This window comes from Chinchilla lanigera, unplaced genomic scaffold (assembly GCF_000276665.1).
Source record: "Chinchilla lanigera isolate Chin_1 unplaced genomic scaffold, ChiLan1.0 scaffold00092, whole genome shotgun sequence".
Lineage (NCBI taxonomy): Eukaryota > Metazoa > Chordata > Mammalia > Rodentia > Chinchillidae > Chinchilla > Chinchilla lanigera.
In genome coordinates, this window is record NW_004955493.1 from 600,103 (window position 1) to 626,388 (window position 26,286).

The 26,286-nt window shown below is 37.5% G+C and overlaps 1 protein-coding gene across 7 annotated transcripts in view; it reads left to right on the forward strand.

The window, feature by feature from the left end:
* Positions 1 to 26,286, forward strand: part of LOC102006674 (ATP-binding cassette sub-family A member 3-like) — a 149,983-nt gene that overhangs the window by 111,304 nt on the left and 12,393 nt on the right. For all 7 annotated transcript variants that reach the window (XM_013504905.1, XM_013504904.1, XM_013504906.1 and 4 more), the window contains 5 exons: positions 9,202 to 9,418; positions 12,788 to 12,958; positions 19,754 to 19,932; positions 20,435 to 20,560; positions 20,747 to 20,941. In XM_013504905.1, the coding sequence (XP_013360359.1) occupies positions 9,202 to 9,418; positions 12,788 to 12,958; positions 19,754 to 19,932; positions 20,435 to 20,560; positions 20,747 to 20,941 (888 nt within the window). The remainder of the gene's footprint in view (positions 1 to 9,201; positions 9,419 to 12,787; positions 12,959 to 19,753; positions 19,933 to 20,434; positions 20,561 to 20,746; positions 20,942 to 26,286) is intronic.

A 26,286-nucleotide genomic window follows, 5' to 3' on the forward strand; every position in this document is an offset into this window, starting at 1 on the left:
CTTCTTCTTCTTCTTCTTCTTCTTCTTCTTCTTCTTCTTCTTCTTCTTTTTCTTCTTCTTCTTCTTCTTCTTCTTCTTCTTCTTTTTCTTCTTCTTCTTCTTCTTGAGGATTTTGGATTTTATTTTCTTTGGCTGTTTTTTTCCCTCCTTTTATTGTTTGTTCTTTTCTGTTGCTTTTATCTAATTCTAATTTTCTTTTACTCCTTAAGATCCACTATCTAACTTTTCTCTCCCCTTCTAACCTTTTATTTCTCCAAATTTTATTGTCATTTTCCCCTTCTCCACTCTCTTCATTTCTAATAGCATTACTATTAAGCTTTGGTAATCTTTGGATATTTAGTTGACTTTATGCTATTTATTGTTTAGTTATTTTCTATTTTAATGCTATGTTGTTGCATTTAGTAGATGTTTACTAAATATCAATATCTGGTTTATCTTTTTGTCTATAGTATTATTGCAGATCTCTTTTCTACTGCTAAGGATGGTACAGTGGTAACTTTTATTGCTTCATATGGCATGTCAATATCCAGTTTTTCTTTGACTCTGTTATTGTTGCTGATTTAATTGCTAATGCCAGGGTGGCATAGTTCTTGCTATCAATTGGTTTTTACTATATGCCAATATCTGGTTTCACTCTGTGTTATCATTAATACTGTGCTTCATTTCCAGGGAGTTGGGTGCTGGGCCAATTACACTGCACCCTCCCCTCCCCAGATTAACAGAGGTGCTCAGATCTTAGGATAGAAGCATTAGATTATAGTTAGCCAGGCCCAAGTGCATCACTGGAAAGCAGGCTCCAACTAAAGAGATAACCACGCTAGCAACAAAACCTTTCCAGTACAATTGATCCCCAACCTTCAGTATGCCAAAAAAGAAAGAAACAAAGGCACAGACATTAGGGGAAAAAAATGCAACAAAATACCTCCATAAACTCCCAACTCTCCCAAAGTTGATTCATGTAACAATAAAGAGATTTTCGCAAAAGAAAAAGGGACCTGGCATGAGGGTGGGGAAGGGAAATAAAAAGAATTAAGATGTGATTTGTACATCTACCAACACCTTATGGTGAATGTAATTATGTACACTGAAAATATGTACTAGAATTTTTTAAAAGAAAATGAATATTTATACAAGCATTATTCATAATGTCCCCAAACTGGAAACAACCCAGATGTCCATCACCTCAAGAGAGGAGACACCAACTAGGGTGAGTCCGTCAATAGAATATAGCTCACAAGACTGCCACAGCATGCATGAACCGTGAAAAAATATGCTTAGTAACAGAAGCTAGGCACAGAAGGCCCACGTATGGCTCCATTTGTACAAAATATCCACAATTGGCGCATAAAGAAAGCAGATTACGGTGCCAGGACCTAAGCAAAAGGGGTGATAAGTAGGGGCCACTTAGTGAGTATGAGGATTCTTTTCGAAGTGATGGAAACTATCTGGAAACAGAGAGTGGTGATGACTGCGTAACACTGCCAGTATACTAAAGGCCACTGAATTGTCCACATCAGAATTAATGAAGTGAATTTTGTTGTGTGAATTTTACCTTTGTTTTTAAATTTTAAATAAAAATGACTCAGTATTTATTTTGAATTTGATAGAACTTGATTTCTATTTCCTACTACACACAAAAGTCCATTCCAGGTATATCGTAGATACACAAATAAATGTAAAGATTATACAGGTACTGAGCACCTCCCAGAGCTGAAAATCAGCTCGGGATTTTCGGAGGCTAAGGAGCTGGAGGTGGAGGCAGCAGAGGATGTCGGAGTGATGTGCGCCTCTCTTCCCCCTCCTGCAGCCTCCTATCTCGAAAATAACTTTTCTTTACTCTAAAGAAAAAAATAAATAAATAACCGCCCACGCCTTGCACCCTCTTCCTCTCAGTCTGGGCTGTGAGGGGGCGCGGGGTGGCTGCAGCCCCCACGAATCCCTTCTACTTCCGCCGCCCCCAAGTTCCAAGTCCCCGGCACCGAGGGGCCGAGAGCCCAGACAGCCGCAGACTCTGCAGGAGCTGCGCAGAGCATTGTAAACATCCCGGCTCCCAGGAAAGCCTCGCGAGGGGCAGGTTACGTCGTGTTCGAATGGATCTTCCGACTGGACAAGCAGCGCAGCGGTCTGGACTGAGCCCCTGGAGCTGGCAGGCTTCTCCCGGGTGAGCTCACCCTGGTCTGACGCGGAGGGAGAGTCCGACAGAACCGAGAGGGTGGCTGCAGCAGGGTGCTGTAGAAAGCCTGGCCAGCAGGAGGTATCGCTCAAAACAGCACCCACGGCCGAAGGGTGGACAGCAGGGTCAGCTACCAGGAGGAGCTTCTCCTGGGCAGAGCAAGCCTTTCCAAAAACTACAGTGTGGCGACTGTATCGGGTTAACATACAGTCTATGGATGGATAAATTTGATTTTTGCTTTGGGTAGGCTCCTCCTTTTTTATTTTTATTCTCTTTAATGGTTTGATCAACCTTGCATTCTTACATCTGGTAATCTGAGCAACTTCGTTGAAGATGACAATATGTAAGGTAGCAACCACTGTTGATTCCTATCATTTTGTTTGAAACTCTATCATTTTTATTGTTTTTGCTTTGTTTTGTTTTTGTCTATGTTGTTATTTTATTTTTTTATTCTCTTTAAAATAAAAATAAAAATAAAAAGACACTCTCAACTGTGGTGTTAGCACTGTACACCTGCTAGCTTGGAGTTTTCTAAGACAATGTAAACTTTTCATTTTTAGAAAGTAGAAGTCTGATTTGTAATTTTTCTTATACTTGACTGGGTAAAAGTCTTTTCCACCAACCACTGTTTTGGGAACTTTGTTAGTCATCTTTTATTTGGTAAATTATGAACGGATGTAAATTTTTTCTTTTTTGGTACCAGGAATCGAACTTGGGAGCTTGTGCCTGCAGGGCAGGTGCTTTGCCGCTGAGCTATCTCCCTCACCCCAGTTCATTTATATTGACTGTGGCAAAGTTGTGCAGATTTCTATATTTTGGATAAGAAATTTTTATTACTATAATAAATTGCTTCTTATTGTGGCATTTAAAAAAATTATAAAGGTACTGGTAGATGAAATAGTAGAATATGGCTGTTTGCTTGGTGTTGAGTGTATTTTTTACTTTTTTTTTTTTTATTTTAAGGATAAAAGGAGGGAAACATTAACAGACATACAACATTTTACAACATATCACAAGCACAATACAGACAATACAGAGTTCCAAACAAAGTGGTAGGGAATTAACAATGGTGGTTGTATTACATATTGATATCTTCAAAGTGGCTTCTCATGAAAACAGATATAGACATGCAATACTGGTCAACCAAAGACTCATTGACAGTTTCTTTCAGCATAGAAACAGCAGATAGAAGAACAACCATGTTATCTATCCTGTATATACATACATACAAAATTTCTCCTTCTTTCCCTTCTCTTTTCCCACGAGAGTATTTTTTAAACAGAATGTTCAAGGAACTAACTGTAAAGAAGAATATGGTAAATTTATTCACCCCAAAATTTATTTAATCAATAAACAGCCTTAATGGATTGAAAAGGCAAGCTACAGCGTGGGAAAAGACATTGGACAAACAAGATTCCAACGAATAACAGCCAAGGGCAAAAATGGACACATTTTTGTGTCCAAAAATGGACACATAAAAAACTTATGTAGAAATATATATTTTTAAAAATTTCTAACCATGAAAATTTATCAAGATAATGAGAACTTAAAAACTACCATGAAGGTGTGTGTCTGTAATACTAGAACTCTGGGAGGCTGAAGCAAGAGAATCTCAGAGAAAGAGAGAAAGTGACTCTGTCTCAAAAAAAAAAAAAAAAAAAAAAAAGCCTAAGGATAGAGATGCACCTCAGTGCTCTGGGTTCAGTCCCTAGTACCACAAAAAACAAACAAACAAACAAACAAAACCCACCACAGTGAAATACTATATCTGACAGGATTACAAACATTAGAAAGTGAAAGTTATAAATATTGACAATGATGTGGAGCAACATTAAGTTCTGGAAAACAGTTTTGTATTTTTCTTTTTTTCCGATTTTACATTCTTAAGTGAAATAACCTGTGACCCAGTTATCCCACTCCGTGGTTTTTTGTTTTTTTCTAATGGTGCCAAAAACGTTATTTGAAAAGTGCAGGGTAAGTGGGTATGAGAGAAGCCAGCTCTGCAAAGGGAACTTGGGCAGAACAAAGAGAAAGAGAAGGTAAAAGAAAAATAAAAGTACATGCCGCATTCAGACACGGCACAGGCTACTCTGCAGACTCGCGCACAGTAGCCCCCTCCTTGTTGTGTACCAGACAGAATCACTGCACAGAAGGTACGTGTGAGAAACTCAGCATCGTTTGTAATAGTTATGAGATGAAATGTGTCCCCACAAAATTTTTATGTTGAAGCCCTAACCTCTAGTATTTTAGAATATGACTACATTTGGAGCGAGAGACTTTAGGGAAGTGACTAAGTTAAAATGAGGCCATTAGGGTGGATGCTAGTCCAATCTGATTAGGTTCCTTAAAAGATAGGGGACTTTGGAGACACAAAGGGTGCATATGCACAGCAGAAGGGCCGCATGTTGACCTGGGGAGGAGCAGCTCGTCTGCAAACCAAGAAGAGAGGCCTCGGAAGACACCAGTCTCTCACTACCTTGATCTTGGACTTGTAGCACCCAGAACTGAAAGAAATGAATTTCTGTTTTGCAAGCCACCAAGTCTGCTATTTTATTATGCCAGCCTGAGACCACAATAATAGTAACTATTCATTATCCATCAAGAGTAAAATTGATAAATTTTAATCTAGTCAAAAGGATGAAATTATATTGCATCTATAAAAATTAAACTAGGACTATATTCAACAAGAATGAACCTAACAAAGTTAATATTCATGAAAGAAGCCAGATACAAAGGGATACATATTGTGTAATTCATAAAATGCCCGAAGTACAGCAATACTAAATTTTAACAGGAATTCCTGCCTGTGTGATCATACTGCTAAGAAACAAAGAAATATAGTTAGTTATGATAAAAGTCAGAATAGTGGTTACATTTATAGGTATTGGGGGAGTGTATTATGAGAGTATTCCTTGGGTACTGGCATTGTGGTAGTGGTCCAGGGTATTGCTGTGTAATAAATTTTTTTGTGATCTTTTGTGTTATGTATACTTTTATGAATGTTTTATATATCACAATAAAGAGGTTTAAAACACTTGAAAATTTTGTTTGTATTTTAATTTATAGATGAATTTGGGTAGAATCCATATTTTCACAGTGCATGGTTTTATTGTCTAGGAAGAGTATATATTATTTATTTGTCCAGTGAGAAATTGGCTTTTCCTTGAAATAGCTGATGATTTGTGGTTTCGAAAGACTATGTGCATTTAAACCCAGGAATTCCTAGGTCACTCAAGTCTTCATTACCTCAGTGTATGAACTCTGTTTAGGTTTTCAACATGCTTAGTCAGAAACAGAACAATCATAGAGGTAGGTATTGAATTCACCTATGCTCTGTTAATCTTCCCTGTTGCTATTGTTACCATTTCCAAGAACATAAGTCATCAAGTGTATAATGACTGTTGTTGGGTTCCCCAGAGCACAAGACTAACTTTGTCATCTGCCAGATCCATGTTTATTCTTTAGAATATTTCTATTGCTGAATTATTAATTTTAATTTGATGTGATTTATTATATTAAACAGTGAATACTTAGCAGGAATAAAATCACAAAAATAAATATTGGATTTTTAATATTTACTGTGTGTTTATAAAAAAGTATCAAAATTTTCAACATTGACTGTTTTTGATGTAGTAAGTCTAAAAAATAATAACACAAATAAATTCTTATATGAACTACAATGAAAATACCAGTAGCACTTTACAAAAGAAAATAATCTTTACTTCAATTATCACACCTAAGGCAGTCTGTACATGACAACATCATGTCCCATACACATGTATTGCTTACATTGACAGCTTTCCTGGCTTTTTTGTAGGACATACTTGACATCTCAGTGGTCTTGCTGTTTTGTCAGGAGATTCTTATTGTATTAAACAGTGTGTAGTTAACAGGAACATAAAATATCAATAAAATAAAGTTCTTAATATGTATTACGCATTTAGAATAAACATCAACATTTTCACATCGGCTGTATACTTGCTTAGAAAGCTTAAAAGATAACATCAGAAATAAATTCCTATATAAACTACAGTGAAAATATCAATAGAACTCTACCACAAAAATAAGCTTTGCCTCCATTATCACACCCAAGGAAGTCTTCATACATGACAACTGCATGTTCCATGCACACATCTTGCTTACACTGACAGCATGTTTGCTTAGCTTTCCTTTCATATGTGACAGGCCATTCTCTTCCCTTCCTGTTTTGTCAAAAGCTTTCTACTATATTGCATAATGTGCACTTAACAGAGAAATAAGACATCAATAAAATAAAATATCAAATATGTAATGAGTGCTTAGAATAGATATCAACATTTCCACATCAACTGTTTACTTGCTTACAAAACCTAAAACATAACATCAGAAATAAAAACCTATGTGAACAGCAATGTAAACATAAAAGTCTACCACAGAAATAAGCTTTGCTTCAACTGTCACACCCAAGGCAGTCTTCACACGTGACAACTGCACGAGCCATACACAAGTATTGCTTACCCGGATAGCACATCCATTTCGTTTTCCTGTACTTTCTTGTAGGATACAGTTGACATCTTTTTTGTTTTCCTGTTGTCATAGTAGGCCTTTGGGATGCTGCACCTGCCCATTTACCTGTCAGCTCACCAGTATGCACCACCATTTTTTTTGCATCATCTCCTGGGCAGAAACATTTTGTGTTTTCTCTGCTGTGAATGATCTCTTATGAGCTCCAGTCCCACTCCTCTAAGAAAATTTCTCTGTGGTATTTTGCACTTGTTGTTTTCTTTATAAACTATCAAACTGTTTGTGCCACACATGTTAAGGATCAAGTAAAACACAATGGCCAATACTCTGTGTTTCAAGTGACATCATAGTTCCTGCATAACTCAGTATCTGCTGCACTTTTGGTTTTGTTGCAGAAAGCTACCATTTTGGGGTTCTGTTTTGTCAAGATTTCTCTATCAATATTTCCATCATGATGAAATGTTGACATAAGCGTATAAGCTTGTTTTTCTTTGCCATGTATAAGGTTAATGTTACATCTTTCTAAAATTCAAAGATTATGTTAAACAATTCTCTGTTTGGAAATTGCAACATTTCATTTGGAATTTGTGCTTTGTTCCTGTGTACAGTTCCTGTGCTGGTCAACCTGTGCTCTGTTAGTATCATCAGTTGGAAGCTGGTAAACAAGTTGTCCAGTGTCACATTCCAATCAGTTTGGGAGATGGGAACAACAAGTCTGCTCACATTATTCAGTTTATCACTATATGAACAGTAACCGGGCGGCTGAGTTCTGGGACAAATATCTAAATTGAAAGCATAAGTCTTTGCATCTAAAAGGGCTTAAATTTTTATGCCATATTTTGACTCATCACTTTCCGTGAGTCTGTTACATTTCTGTGATCACCATGAGAAATGGTTGCTAAGTACAGCTGACCTATGAGTGCTTTCAGTTCAGCTAGTGAGTTGTCGTAATAAATTCAGCTAGTGAATATGGCTGTTGGTACATACAGAATGTTTTACTTGCATTTCAGCCTTTGTGTAAATGCATAGCCCTGGTAGCATTCTGATTGTTACAGTTTCCAACATTGAATGGCAGTACTGCATTCTGTCCAATACCTTTCACCCCTTACTGTATCTTTGGACCTAGTTCTAACTAGGATCGTTTCATTTGGTTGCATGACAATTTCACAACATTTCGACCAGTCAGATATGTCCTCACATTGCTGTTTCTTCATCGGAATCAAAGAGGTCTGTATTCTCTGTGTCTGTATCAGTCGATTCTTGCTCCATTTCACCATCACAGGAACTCTGGCTCACATGACTCCTGTCAAAGTCATCATCATCATCATCATCATCTTTATTATCCCTGCATACCCACACCACTCTTCTGTGATGAAAACATGTATTTTATCATCATGGATCATCTTCATCACCCATGCATGAGTAATCTGATGACTCACTTTTGACCTCCAAAACTTGCAAATCTGGTTTTTCATGTGCCATTGTACTGAATTTGGCTATTTCTACCAGAAAAATCAGAAGAAAACTTTAAAAAAAAAAACAAATCCTGGAGTACTGTATGTCTATTGGACCCTCTGTGATGCTTGGGTAAACATATACAAAATCAAGTTTTAAGGAAGGTAAAAATCCCACTTTGCCACTTTTGCACACATGTGCACACCTTGCCATTCATTATACCAAGTGAATAAATACAAATACTGCTTCCCGTATCTCTCAGGGAAAGGTATTGAGACACACAGCCGCCTACTATTACACTAAAGTAAAAATTTACAGTAGAAAAGTAAAGGATAGGACTGGTGGATCCAATTATATTCTTAAACTATTTGCTTCTTAGATATACTGCTGCATAATCCTGTAATAGTCCAAAGGGACACTTCTGCTATTTATGGAGAAATCGTTATTACTAACCAATGAGATAAAGATTTTCAGAAATTTACTTAATAGCTTAAAGGTTCCCCTTCACCATCATCCATTCTCATTTAAGTCTCTCTAACTTTGTATTTCACATCTCATTTTCAGTTTTAATTACAAATACTTAAGAAGGAGGGCCTGAAGTGTGTGGATGTGAGGATTAGACTAAAATCAGAAAGAGTAGTTTAAAGGTGGAAGGTAATGGATAACAGTGACAGACTATGAAATCACAGGAAAATCTTTAGAGAAATAGTCTTTTAAAAGAAATAATCTTTCTTGAAAAATTTATAGTTGTTGCTATTGGAGGAAAATATATAGACTTTATGTATAAGTTTTTCAAAAACAGTGTTCCAAGTAGAAGACAAAAAAATAAGACGTATAGTGACTCTGCTCACTGGAAGATACTCCAGTGAAGAAGAGGTGTAAACATCTTAATATATGCTCAAAGGCTCTAGGTTTTTTTTAAAGAGGGAGATTAACTTAAATAATGAACATTTCCCTGTTAAATTAATGTAGGACTTGGTGTTTTCTTCTCTGAATATTCTGGCTTGGTTTATGTTTGTATTTACCATTCACCTTGCTTTTATCTCACCACCTTCTACCCTGTGTTTCAGGGAATTTTCAAATATCATAAAATTGATATTTACGTCATGGATTACCACTTTCTGGAAACAATGTTGATCCTTACATTGTATGGCTGGTCTTCCATTCCCCTCATCTACCTGATGAGCTTCCTATTTTCTAAAAGTACTTCTGCATACATCAAACTTGTCCTCTTCAACTACATCTCAGGCACTTATAGTATCCTCATAGAGCAATTATTAAAAACCAGTAAGTATAAAAACTTCACAAAATCTTCCCTTCTCCAGAAGACAGCAGTAAATAAATAAGGAGTAATGGGCTTGTACATATGTAAGGACATTTATAGACAATTATGTTCTTGATTTTTGGAGAAATCCTGCACTTGACGTAAGTTAATAGTCTTATTTTGAGTGCCTATAATATTCTAAACATTGTACCAAATCTAGGGTCTTTGTAAATGTGTGATGAGACTCTACTTGAGATGCAGGTCCTTAGACATGATGTCTCCTTTGTATCCCTACTTCCTATAACTCCCATCACAAGACTTAAGGAATCTGTTTTGCACTTGATTTTCGGAAGTGTAGGAATATTTGGTCCCTAAAATTCATTTGCCGGGGGTGAGGGTGATGAGAGAAGGGCAGCTTTCTTAAAAAGGGAAGGTTTTATAAAGTTAGAAAAAATTATAAATAAAATGTAGTAGAGTGTCATCTTTAAAACTATCATCACTTGCTGGGTGTGGTGGTGCATGCCTGTAACTCCAGCTTCGGAAGACTGAGGCAGAAGGGTCACATGAGTTCAAGGCCAGCCTGAACTGCACAGCAAAACCCTGTCTCAAAAAGACCAAAAACAATTATCATCACTTGATACGGCATTTTGGAATAAGAAGAAGAGAGGGAAGAATGGCAGAGAATTTTGAGTTCTTGGGGAAGATGTGCAGTTTTAATCAGGGAAGATTTTATGGCATCATTCTTCCTTATAATTCAGTGAAAAGGCACAAGAGACTCCTAGCAAGATTTTCCATAAAGAAGGAAAACTCCTTATGCACCTAACATACATATAATCAAGCCAGCTTTCCTTCCCTCTGTTTCTAGTTCCTCCTTTTCCTTCTCTGATTGTGAGGTTTGGGTATGTAGCTACTAAACTGATCATCATTATGAAGAGATTTAAAAATTACTGTTATAGTGGTGCCTCAATTAATGAACTTAATTTGTTCTACAATTCTGGAAAAATTGTTTATGTGGCAAAGATGGCCACAGTCATGTTTGTCACTCAATGCAAACTAAAAACAAAAGCATTTGTGAACCGAGGTGCCACTATATTACCCTTGTTTTGAATCACCTTATAATGTGAATTTGAACTCAGTCAGGTTCTTCATCCTTTTCTGTTGTTCCAGAGCTCCTTAGGCACAGGATCCCCACCTCCTTCTCTTACCTTGACCTATCAGAAAAGAATTCCCTGGATCAGTTGAACACTGGATTATGTACTCTTCTGCACACTTTTATAGCATGAATATTGCCTTTGAACAAGACTTGAGCCTGAGTGCTTACACTCACAAAAGAATCCCCAAATTATGGAAAGCAAACAACTGTGTGTGCTTTGAACATCTATTTAAAAGTAAATATTGTTACATAAGGAAGACTCACCTAAAATCACTTGAATCTGTAAACCCTGACCAAGAGAAGTTATCATTTATTCTGAGGAGTTATCGCTTGTGACACTAGAGATGAGCAACTGAGATAGGGTAACAGAGGGTCGCTGCTGCAGAAAGTCTAAAAAGATACTTTGAGAGGAATATGCTGCAAACAGTCATTTAGAGTGAGGACTCACAAGACCCGCACTCCTCAGCACTATAACAACACTGTGAATCACACTTTATTGAAAATAATGAACTGGGAAGAAAGTATGGAATTGGCAGAGGCCAACAATAAATTGAAATCAAGTGCTTTTGGAGATAGTAAGCAAGCATCAAAGAGCTCATGCATGTACTCATAAAATAAAACTGGAGTGGTTGTATCTACAGGAGAAAAATATTCTGTAAGGTAAAACAAATGCATAGAGATGAAGAGGTCCTCAACATGACACCAGATTCAACTGAGCATGAAGCTGTAATTCTAAATTTTTATTTCCCGAGCAATAGAGTCTAGAAGTGTACATAGTTGAAACTATCAGAATGAGGCAGTCAGTTAACTGTGTCTATTCTATTGAACAGTACACTAGTTTATTAGCAGTTAAACAGCTTGAGTTTAAAGTTACATATAAGAGCACAGAACCCCAAACACGTGTTTCAAGTGTGCATGATAGGTTCTACAAACTGAACACCTAATACATCATGCAGATTAGTGTATAAGGACATATCCATTATAAATTATGCAATTAAATTAAAATTTGGGGCTGGGAATACAACTCCATGGCACAAGTGCCTGCCTGGCAAGTGCAAGGTCCTGAGTTCGATTCCTGGTACCAAAAAAATAAAATTTGGTAACATATAACTGGGAAAAGAATACATTTGAGAACTTTAAAATACACCTTTTGAACTGGGCATAGTAGCACATGCCTGTAATTCCAGCACTTGGGAAGCTGAGGCAGGAGGATTTCTATGAGTTTAAGGCCATCCTGGGCTACAGAGTGAGTTCAAGACCTGCCTGGACTATATTAGGGAGACCCTGTCTCAAAAAACCAAATAAATATTTTTTTAAATGCATTTTAATAATTAATTTTTTGATTCAGAGTCTCATTATGTAATGCAGGCTGGCCTTAAACTCACTTATGTACCCCAGGCTGGCCTCAAACTCACAGTTGTCCTCCTGCCTTAGCCTCCTGAATTCTGGGACCACAGACATGTGCCACCACACCAAGCAAGCTTTTAAAAATTAATAAACGAATCAGAGGAGAAATTTTAAAATATTTACAACTAAAGAGTAACATAGATACTCTGTAGCAAAAATTATTTGGGAAAAATTATCACTTTAACTATTAACATTGTAAAGGCTAAACTTACCATCCAACTTAAAAAAGCTACAAAGAATAGCATAACATATTTAAAGAAAGTAGGATGATGAATAAAGGCAAAAATGAATGAAATAGAAAATGAATATGCAACAGAGTACCAGCAGAACCACTAGTCATTCATACATACAACAAGTAGATCACAAAATATCTACAATGTGCAAAAAGGCAACAGAAGTACAGGGTGTGTGTGTGTGTGTGTGTGCAGTTATACCATTGGAAATATAAGAGAATATGACAAATTTTGACCAACTAGTAGGAAAACTTAGAACAAACTGTTACACTTCTAGCAAAATATGATTTACTAAGTCCACTTTAAAAATTAGAAAATGTGAATTACACTTGTGTTAAATCATTCAATTAGTTAATAGTCAAAATTTTGTTCACAAAGAAAACACAAGGACTTCACCAAACGACTTTTCAGAGTTCTACAGTGTCAGGTCTAGGTCTTTATCACTAGCTATGAATTGGAACAGACTCACTGGGAAGTAATTACTCTTCAAAGATAATTATCTGATTTTTAATTCCCTGAGATTGGTTTGATCAGTAATAACAGGTATCTCTTCTTAAGGACAGTGTATTATTGTGTAACTACTCTTCTTATCCTTTCAGAAATGGAAAGTGGCATGTCGAATACCACTCAAGCCTTGATACGCAACATGCTGCTGCTGCTTCCCAATTACAACCTTGTGAAGTGCGTCAGCGACTACACTGAGGTCTACAGAGTGAAGATATTGTGCACCCAGAAAACTGTTAATTACCTACTAAATTGTAGTAAAGAAAGTAAGTATATGAAAGATCTCTACATCTCTAGGAAATCAGATTCAGGCCCAGACCATGGAAGGTGTGACAAACCTCCTCACCTTTCAGTTGAGAACATATGCTTTGTTATAGAAGTCATTTTGTGAGATTGGGTGAAACATTCTTAAACATTATAAGCCTCAAAAGTATATACAAGGTAAGTTTAGTTATCAGGTGTAGAATGAGAGCAACTAATAATTGTCAGGCTAGACCCTGAGTAGTGACTGAGACCACCAGGACAGGCAGGATTGAAGAAAACAGCAATATCTTTATTTCAGGCTGGGTGCAGCCTGGCCAAGGACACGGAAGCCTTTGGCTCTGAACAAGGGAAGAGAACATGCTTTTATAGACTAGTAAAAGCATGGGAGGGAGTCCCACCGAGGTAGATGGAAAAATTTGTTTCTTAGGGGTCATTGTCGGGCCTGGTGCCTCTAGGGGAGGGAAGTTTAGGATGACAGTGGTATTCTGCTAATTTACAGCATGATATTCTGTAGATTTACAGGGTTTCCTGTAAGCCTGAGAACCAGGCCTTGGAACCATCCTGATAAACTGATTTATTTTAGTCTCTTGAACTGAGCGAGGGGGCTTTTCTGTTTGAACAGACTGGTCTGTCAGAGTTTTTTCTCTTCAAATTGGGTAGGGTCCCATGTGGAAGACCTAACAATAATCAAATATCTACTAGCTTTATGGGTATTATTTTAAATTTTCATAACCATCTCAAGTTATCTGACTTTACACCCATTTTAAGGAAACTGACTTTGCACCCTCTGTCATGGTCCCCAACCCTCACATCATTCATGGCCCGTTAGAAACTGACACACAGCAAGAAGTGAGTGGTAGGCAAGCGAGCAAAACTTCATCTGTATTTACAGCTACTCCTCACCACTTGCCTTACTGCCTGAGCACCACTCAGTTCAGATGAGTGGTGACATTAGGTTGTCTCAGGGGCCTGAACCCTCTTGTGGATAGCACGTGCAAGGTGTCTTAGTTACTTTTCTCTCATTGCTGGGGCAAAATGCCTGATACCCAGAATTAAGGAAGGAAAGGTTTATTTAGCTCACAGTTTGTGGAGGCTTCAGTCCATACTTGGCTGGCTCCAAGGCAGAGTGGCACATGGCAGAGGATAACAGTTCATGGCAGCAGAAAACAGCAAAAACAGCAAGAGCAAAAAGGGAGGAGGAAGAGCAAGCCTCTTTCCCTCCCTTCTATTGTAGGCAGGCTGCCTGTCCAGAGGCGGTGCAGCACTCACACCCATATCCCAGCATTGGACCATGAATCAATCACAAACTCTAGAAACCCACCCCATGACTGCATGAGGCTTTGTGGGAACATCTAGACGTAAACCATAACACAAGGGATCTACATTGCACCCTCCATATGGGAATCTAATGCTGGATGATGATGTAAGGCGGAGTGAAGTACTCCCTGGGGAGTGACTGCAAATACAGATTAGCGTTATCGAGGAGTTTGACTGCCAGAGACCATAATAAATCCGTTGCTTGTGGACTCATATCAAAACCCTATCAGGAAGTGGCACATGGCAATTAAGCCACATCTAGTGGCAAGCTTTAGAATAACAAGTGAGTTGATGCTTTTCAGTTTGACAGCTGCATCTGGTGAGAGCTTTAAATCAGAATCTGACAGTTATTTTCGTCCTCTGGCCTGCCCATTATTTTATTGGCCACTTCCATCCTTGCCTGTCTTCCATCCCTGCACTGCACACTCCTCTCAGCTGAAGTTTGATAAGGCCACAAGTTAATCCCAGTCAAAATGAGTTACAAAGCAGATGGCCCTGGAGAGCCTCTTTGAAAAGAGAAGACTCAATGATGAGACAACAGAATACTCTAAGACTGCCAACCAAAAGAAAATTGTAGGGGCTGGGGATTTAGCTCAGCAGCAAAGCGCCTGCCTGGCAAGCGCAAGGTCATGAGTTCGGTTCCCAGTACCGGAGAAAAACCAAAAAAAAACCAAACAAAAACCAAAAGAAAATAGTAAGAGTCCTACTTAGACTACAGGTTCATTTCAATTGGTCATTCAATTTCTCCAAGCTCATATGTAGCAATCAGCTACCCAGCAAAGCTGTGAATCCTCCAAAACTGACTGTGGAGAAAAAGCACCCTGCGTTAAGAAAAAAAAAAAACGGTTGGTGTTTTTCGAAAAAAAAAAAAGTGTTCACATAAAGAACAGAAGCAGTATTGAAGCCACCCCTCCCTTAAATATACCTGCACTGGCAGCATTATTAGTGGCTAAGTACATTGCTGCAGCTAAGAAGCCCTCACTATTGGTAAGAATTGACCCTGCCTGCTGCTAAGGACATTTGTTGTGAATTTCTGGAGAGACTGTAGTTCAAAGATGGCACATATTCCTCTTTCACCTAGCACCACAACCAGACAAATTGTTGAAATAGCAGACAATATCAAGGCACAGCTGGTAGAGAGGATTTATGATTCACCATGGTATGCAATCCAGGTTGACAAGTCCAACAATGATGACAACAAAGAAACAATACTTGCTCTTTGTGATATATTTTTCAGGAGGATGTGCATGAGGATACAGTATGTGTGCCTTTGTTCCAGCCAACATGGCAGCTGTAGAACTGTTCAAATCTTTGATTGGTTGTACATCAGAAAAGCTCAATTGGTCACTTTGGGATTTTATGTACAAATAGTGCGGCTGTCATAACTGACTGGCTTTCTAGTTTTACTACTCTGGTTAAAGAGGTCACTTCTAAATGTGAGTCTACATCCTCTGTCAGCCACACAGAAATGCTGGCTAAAAATGTCATCTGAATTTAACAGTGTTTTGCAGATATGATTAAAATTACTGGCCACATTAAAGTACGTGCTCTTAATGCACATTTGTTTGTGCAGCCGTGTGAGGAGATGAATGGAAAGTACAAAAGTCTTCCTCTCATATCCTGAAGCAAAATGGCCTTCTAAAGGTAGATCACTGCCCAGAACTTTTGAGTTAGAAGAGCCACTCTAGAGATTTGTTTTGGAAAAATAGTTACTGTTAGCAGCACATTTCAGTGACACAGAATGGGTCACAAAACTTGTTTACTTGCATGACATATTGAGCCTGCTAAACAAACTCAATCTGTCACTTCTGGAGAGAAAGAGACCTCTGTTCAAGTGGGAAGATGAGGTGGATGCCTTCAAAGCGAAACTGAAAATGTGGGTGAGGAGTGAACATTGAGATTTTTTACATGTTTCAGACATTAGCAGAGATTTCTAAAAAGACTGAGCCAGAGCTTTGTTTCTCCCTGCTGGTTTTCATCACCTATCTCAGCTTTCAGGTTTAAGCATTATTTCCCAACCACGAAAGACTCCAGAACTGGGAAGGAATGGATCTGGGATCCATTTGTGAGTAAGACAGCTAAGTCAGCTTCGTGCTGTAAGAGAATCAGCTGTTTGAAATTGCAGATGACGATGGCCTTGCCTTAAAAGTATGTTTTGAGACAACTTCCTATCTCCATATGTTCCGGATTAAAGTCAAGGCAGAATATCCTGCAGCTATCACAGCAACACTGAAAAGCCTCCTTCCATTTCCCCATCCTATCTTTCTGAAGCGGAGTTTTCTGTAGTGACAGCAACCAAAACAAGATTACGGAGTAGAGTAGACATAAGCAATACACTTTGGGTGTCACTGTCTCGCACCGCCCCCAGCTGAGAGTGTCTAGCTGCAGGAAAACAACCTCAGGGCTCCCACGGATTCTCCATTATGGTACTGTAGAATTATTTTATCATATATTAAATGCAGTAATAGAAATAAAGTACACAATAAATACAATGTTCTTAAATCATCCCCCAAACATCTGGTGAAAAAAAATGTTCTCCATGAAACCGGTCCCTGGTGCCATAAAGGTTGAGGACTAATGCTCTGTGTCACACAGCTTTTATTGGGCAAAACTGGGGTTCCTTGTATGGGAAAGAATCCCCAGGGAAAGGATTTGTATTGTAATTGTATTATACTTACTTTTGTAGTGCTGTCATCACCACAAATAATCACAGTCACCTGTCCAAACCTTACTTAAAGGAGCAGATAACACCCATTTCCAGGGTCTAATACAGCACCTGGCACACAGAGGACTCGGTAAATTTTTAGTATGTAGGTGTACGTAGGAAATAATAGTTCGGATGATAGAGAGTAGTGTAATGGAGAAAAGCACTAGAAATGAAAGCAACAGAAAAGACAGCAGTACTAAAGATTTGGGAAAAAGAAGGGTAAACTGCTTTTTAACCTCAGAAATTCCTATGACTGAACTGTATCTTATTAAATAATCTTAAAAGTATGTTACTCGTGATGGGTGGAAAGTGTAGGGAAGGAAAGAGTGCCTAGTAAGCCTGGTTCTACTTAAAGCAATCATCAGTGACCTCAGTACTCACAGTACTCACAGCAGTACTCACAGCAGCTCAGTACTCACAGTGTAAACTACAGACAATACAATTCCTTAATTCCATAGAACGACTTTGAAAGATTTAAAGTCTTTGTACGTTTTGGCTTGACATATGTAGATTTAGTATGTTGTTGCAGTTATTTAATCCCAGCCATCCATTTATTTATTTACATCACCTTTATTTTTATAGTTTAGTAGTTATTAGTTTAGGGACATTGAAAATATGTTTTTAGCATTGCTCTATATATCTTTTTAATACTGTTATAAATGTTATTATTTCTTAAAGTGTCATTGTTTAGTTGTTGCTGATAGAGAAATATAAATCAGTCTATATTTGCATATTGAACTTGCTCAATTAATTTTCATAATTTAAATAGAGTTGGTTTTTTTATCAATGAATGTATTTAAAGCAGCTGCTAATACATTTTTTTTCCAGTCCTTACACACTTATTTTTTGTATTTGCCTGACTGCTTTGTCAGAAACGTAGTTCAAAGTACTATAAACTTAAGTGGTAATGGCAAACCTCCAGTTTTATTCCAATTTCAGAATGAACATTGTAATATTTTACCATTAGGTATGTTGTTTACTATAGAAACCTTTATCAGATTAAGGAAGTTCCTTTCTACATCATCTTTGGTTTTTTAAGTCATGAATAAATTTTCAATTTTATCAGATGCTTTAAACAGCTTGTGTTGACATAAGCACGTGATTTTTTTACTCTGATTCCACTGAATTACATAGTTATTCTATTAAATTATATACACTGGATTTGTAATGCAGTTATAAACCAATAAACTTTATCCATTCTACCAGCATTATGACTACTTCCTCCACCCAGGAAAAAGACCTTTATAAAGAAACTATGCTTCTCTGTACCAACATAAATAGCTTTTATCAACTAAGCATACAAGTAATCATCCCAAACTCATCATCACCATTCCGTAGAATTACTGTTTGTTTGTTTTTTTTTTTTTTTTTTTTTTTTTTTTTTTTTTTGGTTTTTCTCCGGTACCGGGAACTGAACTCACGACCTTGCACTTGCCAGGCAGGCGCTTTGCAGCTGAGCTAAATCCCCAGCCCCAGAATTACTGTTTTTGATGGTCCGTGAAAATCACAAATCACAAATCAGAAAGAGTAGCCAGGGTCCATACACAAAATAGTAGAAGAAGACAACACACAATTCCTGGTACCTGAAAAGAAGCAAAAAAAAAAAGAAGAAGACAGCACATATTTAAGGATTAAAAACAAAACTCATAGCCAGGCATGGTAGCACACACCTGTAATCCCAGCACTCAGGCGGTGGAGGCTGGATGATCACTGCAAGTTCAAGGCCAGCCTGGGCTACAAAGTGAATTCAAGGCCAACCTGCTCTGCAAAGGGAAACTCTTCTCAAAAAGACAAAAAAAAAAAAAAAAAAAAAAAAAAACACAAGAAGCGGGGTGTTGTGGCCCACAACTATAATCTCAGTACTCTAGTAGACTGAGGCAGAACGATCAAGAGTTTGAGGCTAGCCAGAACTACATAGTCAAAACAAAACGAAACAAAAACCAGGTAAGAAAGCTAACAAGCACTACCTCAACCAGATGTTCAAAGTCAACATCAACAGAGATAATTCACTGTTGATAGGACAGCCCCTATTTTTAATATGATAAAAACACTACAACTCTAGTCTAAGCATGAAAAAGGACATTACATTTAAAAATTAAGAAGTATGAATAAATTTAACCACTTTGGTTAATAAAAATGTATCAATATTTGTTCACTCATGATAGCATGCTCTGTACTAAAGTACATCGTTAATACTAGGGGAAACTGGATGAAGGATTATAGAATTCCCTATCCTCTCTGCAGCTTTTTCTGTAACTATAAAACTATTCTAAAAAATTTTAAGGGAATGAGTTATAATTTTCTTATAACAGGAATTCCCTGTCTTTTATTCTTGATCTTTATTTTCAAGAAAGTTCAAAGTATCAGCTAATGATCAATTTTACCTTGTTTAAAGCGTAGTGTGTTCCCTTTTCCAAGAGTACTTGTACTTCAAAGCTTTCTTCCAATTATCAACTTAATATTTCACACCTCTGACAGGATTTGGAGCCTATGTTTCATGTCATGCACTAATTATTAGCATATCAATATATATTAACATTCATAGACTTACTACCATGCATTATGTTAATTAGGGTCAGCCTTCAAAATTCATTGCTACTCAGTGATATTTTATACAGGATAATTACTTCTTATACTCTAACACTTTGTCTTGGTTTGGCCCAATATTTCATTTTCCCTGTATTTCTTTGTATTTGTTGTTTTCTCAGTCTTTGTTCACTGGGCCAATGTTGTACACTAGTAGCATTCTGTTTCTCTCCCTCTCCCTCTTCAGATACTGAGAAGAGTATTTATTCTTTGGAAAATCACATGATTGGAAAGTGTTTGATTGCTATGAGTATCCTGGGCTTTGTGTTCCTTATCTTCATTTTTCTTTGGGAGAATGCTTTGTGGAGATTGAGAGCATTTATCCACCAGTATATTTACTTTGGTATTTATAAAAAGTTCAAGAAGGTGAGTGCTTAACCATGGAGCAACATAAGAGCAATTCTAAAAATGTTGAAAATTATGCCTATAAAGTATATATCTGTATGTGACTGCCTCAGTTATTGGATAAAAGAAAAAATGATTATTTATTACTGCAGATATGTTGCTGTATTTTTTTGAAGTCTCTATTCTCTCTCAGGTTGACTTCATAAAAATCCAGGTGATAAAATCATTTCTCTGAATGCTTTAAATTCTTCCAAGATTTAAAGTATACACTGTAGCATTTTGATGCACACTTTTTACTTTGTGAGCGCATTTTCTCTGGTCTCCACCTTCATTTCTGTAATGAACTATTCATTACTAAATCCAGTTGTATATGAAACCTGAGGTGATATTCAGAAAGTCTCTTGGAAATTCCTCAAAATGTCTGTTTTGACATCTCTAATAATATCCGCCAGTTACGATTTCATGAAACAGCTCAGTCTAGAATAGATGCCTAACTGGCGTATTTCTTGCCTTGAAAATACAGGATTTAATGTCCCAGGAATTATCTGGGAAGTCTGAAGATAAAGATGTTCAAGATGAGAGAACAAGGATTCTGGAGCAGCCTGAAGAGTTGCTGAAATCCCCGTTGCTTATTAAAGAACTCGTGAAGGTACTGTCAATTCAGTGACCTCTGTGTTCTGACCTCACACATTCCCAAGACTGCACCATTGGTGTCAAGGGCTCACTGGGGTTCTCTGGGATCCGTGTTTTCTTCTGAAAGAGTTCTTATGAAACTATCTGAGGTGTTGGTCTATGGTACACTTTAGTGAATTGTGTTCTGTGGATTTTTTTTTAGATATACTTTAAATATCCAGTAATTCTGGCTGTGAAAAATATCTCCCTTGCAGTCCAAAAGAGGGAGTGCTTTGGATTACTTGGATTTAATGGGGCAGGAAAAACAACTACATTTGAAATTTTGACTGGTGAGCTTAGTCCTACCTCTGGGGATGTGTTCATTGATGGCTTTAACATCACCAAAAATAACCTAAAGGTAAGATTCTGTTACAGTATAAGATGTGAGAATCTCGGTGATTCAGGGGTACAGGCAACAGGCAAATGCCTAAAGATAATATATAGCAACCATGATTGATATTCATATTAACGTTGTTGATACAATCAGTGGATCTGAAAAGCAAAATAAATTTTAGAAAAGAAAATGAAGCAATAAGTACATAACCTATAGCAAAAGTGTCTTTTGTGTCCTTTGAAACCATTGTAGTAAAAGGAAAGTTCTCTCAACAGTACATCTAACAGATGCCAGATAAGGTGCTGTGACGGTACAAGGATAGCAAGACTGGAAATACGATCTGCAGTTTGGGTCCCACAAAGGCCTTGATCAGATTGCTGAAAGCACTGCAGCGAGATGGCCTTGGAGAGTGGTCACAAACCAAAGCTAGGTCACCAGCCTCTGTATCTCTGTACTACCTAGTCCTTGGCTTATATTTCACCCAGAAAAGAAGCAAAGTGTGCTCAGAATTTTGAGAAAGGAATGGCCAGAGTTTTAAATGCCATGACATCTCGAGCAAAGCAAAACCTGGGATACACATGAGATTTAGTTCATAGAGTTTCATTGGGAAGGGCAGCAAGAACGTTGCAGCGGGGTCAAGTGCGTGGTGGTAATGGAAACCTGCATGGCATACTTCCTCCTCACGCCACACGGCTCACGATCATCATGGGATAAGGGAAAACAGGGCCACAGAGCCTCAGCACTGTCGGATAAACCACAGCCTCGTGATCAGCTGTAAGTCTAGGAATGTGGATTGTATTTTGAAGAAAGCTGTGATGCAAAGGGGAGTATTAGAATTAACCCAAATTTGTGAGGAGGAGGCAGAAGACATTTCCTCTGTTGAATAACTCAAACGCATTTATACTAGAAGGGGAGAAATTAACTAAGCAGAGGAAAAGGTGATATGTGAATAGAGGTGGTGAAGGGGTCCTCACAGTGCTGGGGACACCTTAGGTCTCCCCTGAGTATCCTCCACACGACTTACTAGATACGCTTGAGAGAAATAAAGGTGGCATAAAATACTTCCAGCAGCCTGACTGTGCAGAATAAAAGTGGTAAGTGAATTTGGTGCCAGGAGCACAAGCTGAACTGGGAAGCAGAGACAAGAAACCAGTGTGAAATTTAAAAAGAAACCAAGCACACAAGCAAAATATGAGCCTTTGGGAACAGCGTCGATTCTGAGCTTAATAAATCTGAGAGAACTTTTTCAAGCTCAAGGGAGTCTTTGAGTTTCCTGTTCTAAAACACCTCCCACATCTTATGTGACAGATGGTGATATTCTCATTTATTCAAGCCCTTAAAAATATCCTCTAGCACTGTCTTTGTATTGTGGTAAAAATGTATATAACAGAAGGTAAAATTTACCATCTTAAACACTTCTGAGTGTACAATTCCGTGGCATTAAGTATGTTCACATTGCTATGCACTCATCACTTTTCCAGAACTTTTTCACGATCCCAAACTGAAAATCTGTACCCGTCGAACAGTAAGCCCCACTCCTCCCTTCACACTCTGGTGAATTTGACTATATACTAGGTACTTCATACAAGTAGAATCACTTATTTGTCCTCTCAGCAGGCATACTGACTTCAACTCACATCTATGTATTAAAATTTTACTCCAACTTTGGGCCAAGTAATATTCCATTTTATGAGAACATGACATTGTGTTTGTCCATTCATCCACTGGTATTTGTGTTACTTTTACATTCATCTATTGCAAATAAGGATGCTATGAATATTAGTGTAAAATGTGTTAGCTTTATGTCACTATAACAAAATATATAAGATAATTCACTTATAAAGAGAAAAGATCTATTTTTGGCCCATTGTTTTAGAGGTTCCAGTTTATAGTCAATAGTCCCTGTTGTTGCAGGGGGCCTGTGGAGTTTGTGCCAGAGTAAAACCACTCATCTCCTAGCCAGGACACGAAAAAAGAAAGAGGATCAAAGTCCTGTCCTAGGTGACCCTAGGAGAACCCAGTAGACCTCATCTCTTAGAAGTTAAACCCCTGCCCAGAGGAGCCATTCTGGAGACAAAACACATGAGCCTTTGAGAGACATTCAGTGGTCAAACTACAGTGATAAGTGCCTGTTTGAGTACCTTTCAGAGATTGTCTTGGGCACCTCCCTAGAAGTGGAATTGCAAGACTATGTGGAAGTACAGTTAGGGACTGTTCCCGAAACTTTACTGCATTACGTGTCAGCTGCACCGTTTATATTCTTACCGATAGCACAGACTCCCATTTCTCCACAGCATCACCCTTTCTCACTTTCGTTTCTTTTAAAGCAGAAGCTGAGCCGGGCGTGGTGGTGCAGGCCTGTAATCCCAGCACTCGGGAGGCTGAGACAGGAGGATCGTTGTGAGTTTGAGGCCAGCATGAGCTACAAAGTGAGCTCAAGGCCAGCCTGAACTGCATAGCGAGACCCTGTCTCAAAAAGACAAAAAAAAAAAAAAAAAACCCAGCAGAAGCTGTCTTGATACACACAACGTGGGCTCATTTCCATATTTGTTAGTGATGTTTGTCATTTTAAGTGCTTGCTGTCATTTTCTGTCTCCTCTGGAGAAATAACTATTCAAGTCCTTTGACCAATTTTAAATTAGATTGTTTTTGCTGTTGTTAACTGGGACCAGTTCTTTATCTATTCTAAATATTAAGGTCTTATTGAATGTATGACTTGTAAGTATTGTATCCCGTCTGTGGGTTACTTATTCCAATGTCCTTTGGTAGGCAAAGCCTTTAATTTGATGAAGTGCGATTTATCTGCTTATTGTTGTTGTTTTGTGATTTTGGTGTCATATTCACAAGCTTTTTCCCGATGCTTTTTCTAAAATTTGTGTAAGTTGTTTAGCTCTTTGGTCCAGTTTGAGTTTATTATTGTATGTGGTATAAAAGAAAGGTCCAACTTTACTCATTTGTGCATGAGACTTTACCAAATACCACTTTTTAAAACTTTGGTCAGTTTATCCTTGTAATACATGATAGTTACGTTCAGCTTGGGAAACGGATAAGTACACATATTGCATCTTGATCATTTTTATTTCCTCACCCACCCCCACTGCCCTCACCTGTCCCCTACTTCCCCTGAACCTCTCTCCGTCTGTACAATACATTCTATACTCGTGTTTCATATCATTTCTCTTTTATTTTGCTCTTTATTTTTATTTTAAGGTTCTTATGTAAGATAAGCCAAGCCACATTTAACTCTCTCTGATTTCTTTCACCTAGGACTCTGGTCTCAAGATCTATTTATTTTCCTCCAACTGACTCAAATTTATCCTTTTCTATGGCTAAGGTAGATCAATAATCACATTTTAGAATGCTTCCAAGACTGAATTATGAGATGTGCTGTTGTAAATATGGGCATGTATGTATCACTGTAATATGATGTTTTTAATTTTGGTGGGGAGGATACCCAAAATAAGTACAGATGGGTCCAGGGAATTTCTATTTTAATTTGGGGGGATTCTCCATACTGATTTCCATAATGGTTGTACAACTCTAAATTTCCATTTACAATGTAAAAGTGTTGCTTTTCCCCTATGATCTCACCAGCATTTATAGGTTTTTGAATCCTGTATGAAGCCACTCTTACAGGAATAAGATGAAATTTCAGTGTTGTTTTGATTTGCATTTTTCTAACAGCCAAAGATGCTGAACATTTATTCATGTACTTATTGGCCATTTATACTTCTTTTCTTTTGAGAAATGTCTATTCATTTCAACTGCCCATTTTTTGATTGGGTCTTTATTTGGAGGCATCTAATTTGTTTTAGTTCTTTATACATCCTAGATATTAGCCTTCTACCTGAGGGCTAGCTGACAAATTTTTTCCCATTTTCTAGGTTGTCTTCTAAACAATCTGTTGCTTGCTTCCTTGGCTGTGCTTTTTAATTTGATACAACCCCATTTGTTGACTCTTGGTGTTATGTCTTACATACCTGGAGTCCTGTTCAGAAAGTTCTTGCTTATGCCTATGTCTTCAAGAGTTTTACCAATTTTATCTTCCGCAGATTCAGTGTTTCTGTTTTTATATTTAGGTTTTTGATCCATTTTTATTTGATATTAGAACAGGATTAGAGATGTGGGCCTAGATTCATTCTTCTGTGAATGGATAACCAGTTTTCCCAGCACTATTTTAAAGAAGGTATCTTTTCTCCAGGTATGTTTTTGGCCCCTTTGTCAAAAATCATATAGCTGATGGGGGCTGGGGATTTAGCTCAGTGGCAAAGCGCCTGCCTGGCAAGCGCAAGGTCATGAGTTCAGTTCCTGGTACCGGAGAAAAACCAAAAAAAAAAAAAAATCATATAGCTGAAGGTTGTTCGGATAGTGGATGTTTCTATATCCTCAATTCTATTCCATTGGCGCAGTACCATGCTGTTTCTATTATTGTAGCTTTGTAATGTAACTTCAGACTTGAGATTGCAATACTTTCTGCTTTGCTCTTTTGCTCAGGATTGCTTTTTAATACTCTGGATCTCTTCTGATTCCATATAAATTTTAGGATCATTTTTTCTAGTTTTGTGACAACTAAACTAGATTGGTATTTTGATTGGAATTTTGATTGAAATTGCATTAACTATATCATTTTTGGTAATATGACCATTTTGATAATACTGGTTCTGCCTATCCAGGAACAGGGGATATCTTTCCATTTTTAAATGTCCTCTTCAATCTTTGATTTCCAGAGTACTATAATTTTCATTATAGAGGCTTTCACTTCTTTAATTAGGCTAATTCCTAGGTATTTAATTTTTTGAAGCTATCATGAATGAGATTATTTTCCTGATTTCTTTTTCAGTGGGTTCACTGTTGGTGTACAGGAATGTTAATGATTTTGTGTGTTGATACTGTATCCTGCTACATTACTAAGAGTCTTCTAATGAAAGTTTTTGGGTCTTTTATATCAATGATCATGTCATTTGCAAACAAGAATAGTTTTATTTCTCTCCTATTCATATCCTTTTTATTTCTTTCTCTTGCTTAATTGCCTTGGTTAAGCTTTTGGGTGCTATATTGAACGGAAATGATGAAAATAGACACTTTGTCTTGTTCCTAATTTTAAAGCAAATGCTTTGAGTTTTCCCCCATGGTGCTGGCAGTGAGTTTGTTGTAAATGTCTTTGACCAGGTAAAAGGTAAAGTCCTTTTATCTCTGTTTTGTCATGGTTTTTACCAAGAAAATGTATTGGATTTTGTCAAAAGGATTTTTCTGCATCTATTGAGATGATTGTGTAATTTGTACCTTTCTGGTTGTTATATTTATTGATTTATGTATTTTGAGCCATCTTTGCATTTCTGAAATGATGCCATCTTGGTCATGATGTGTGA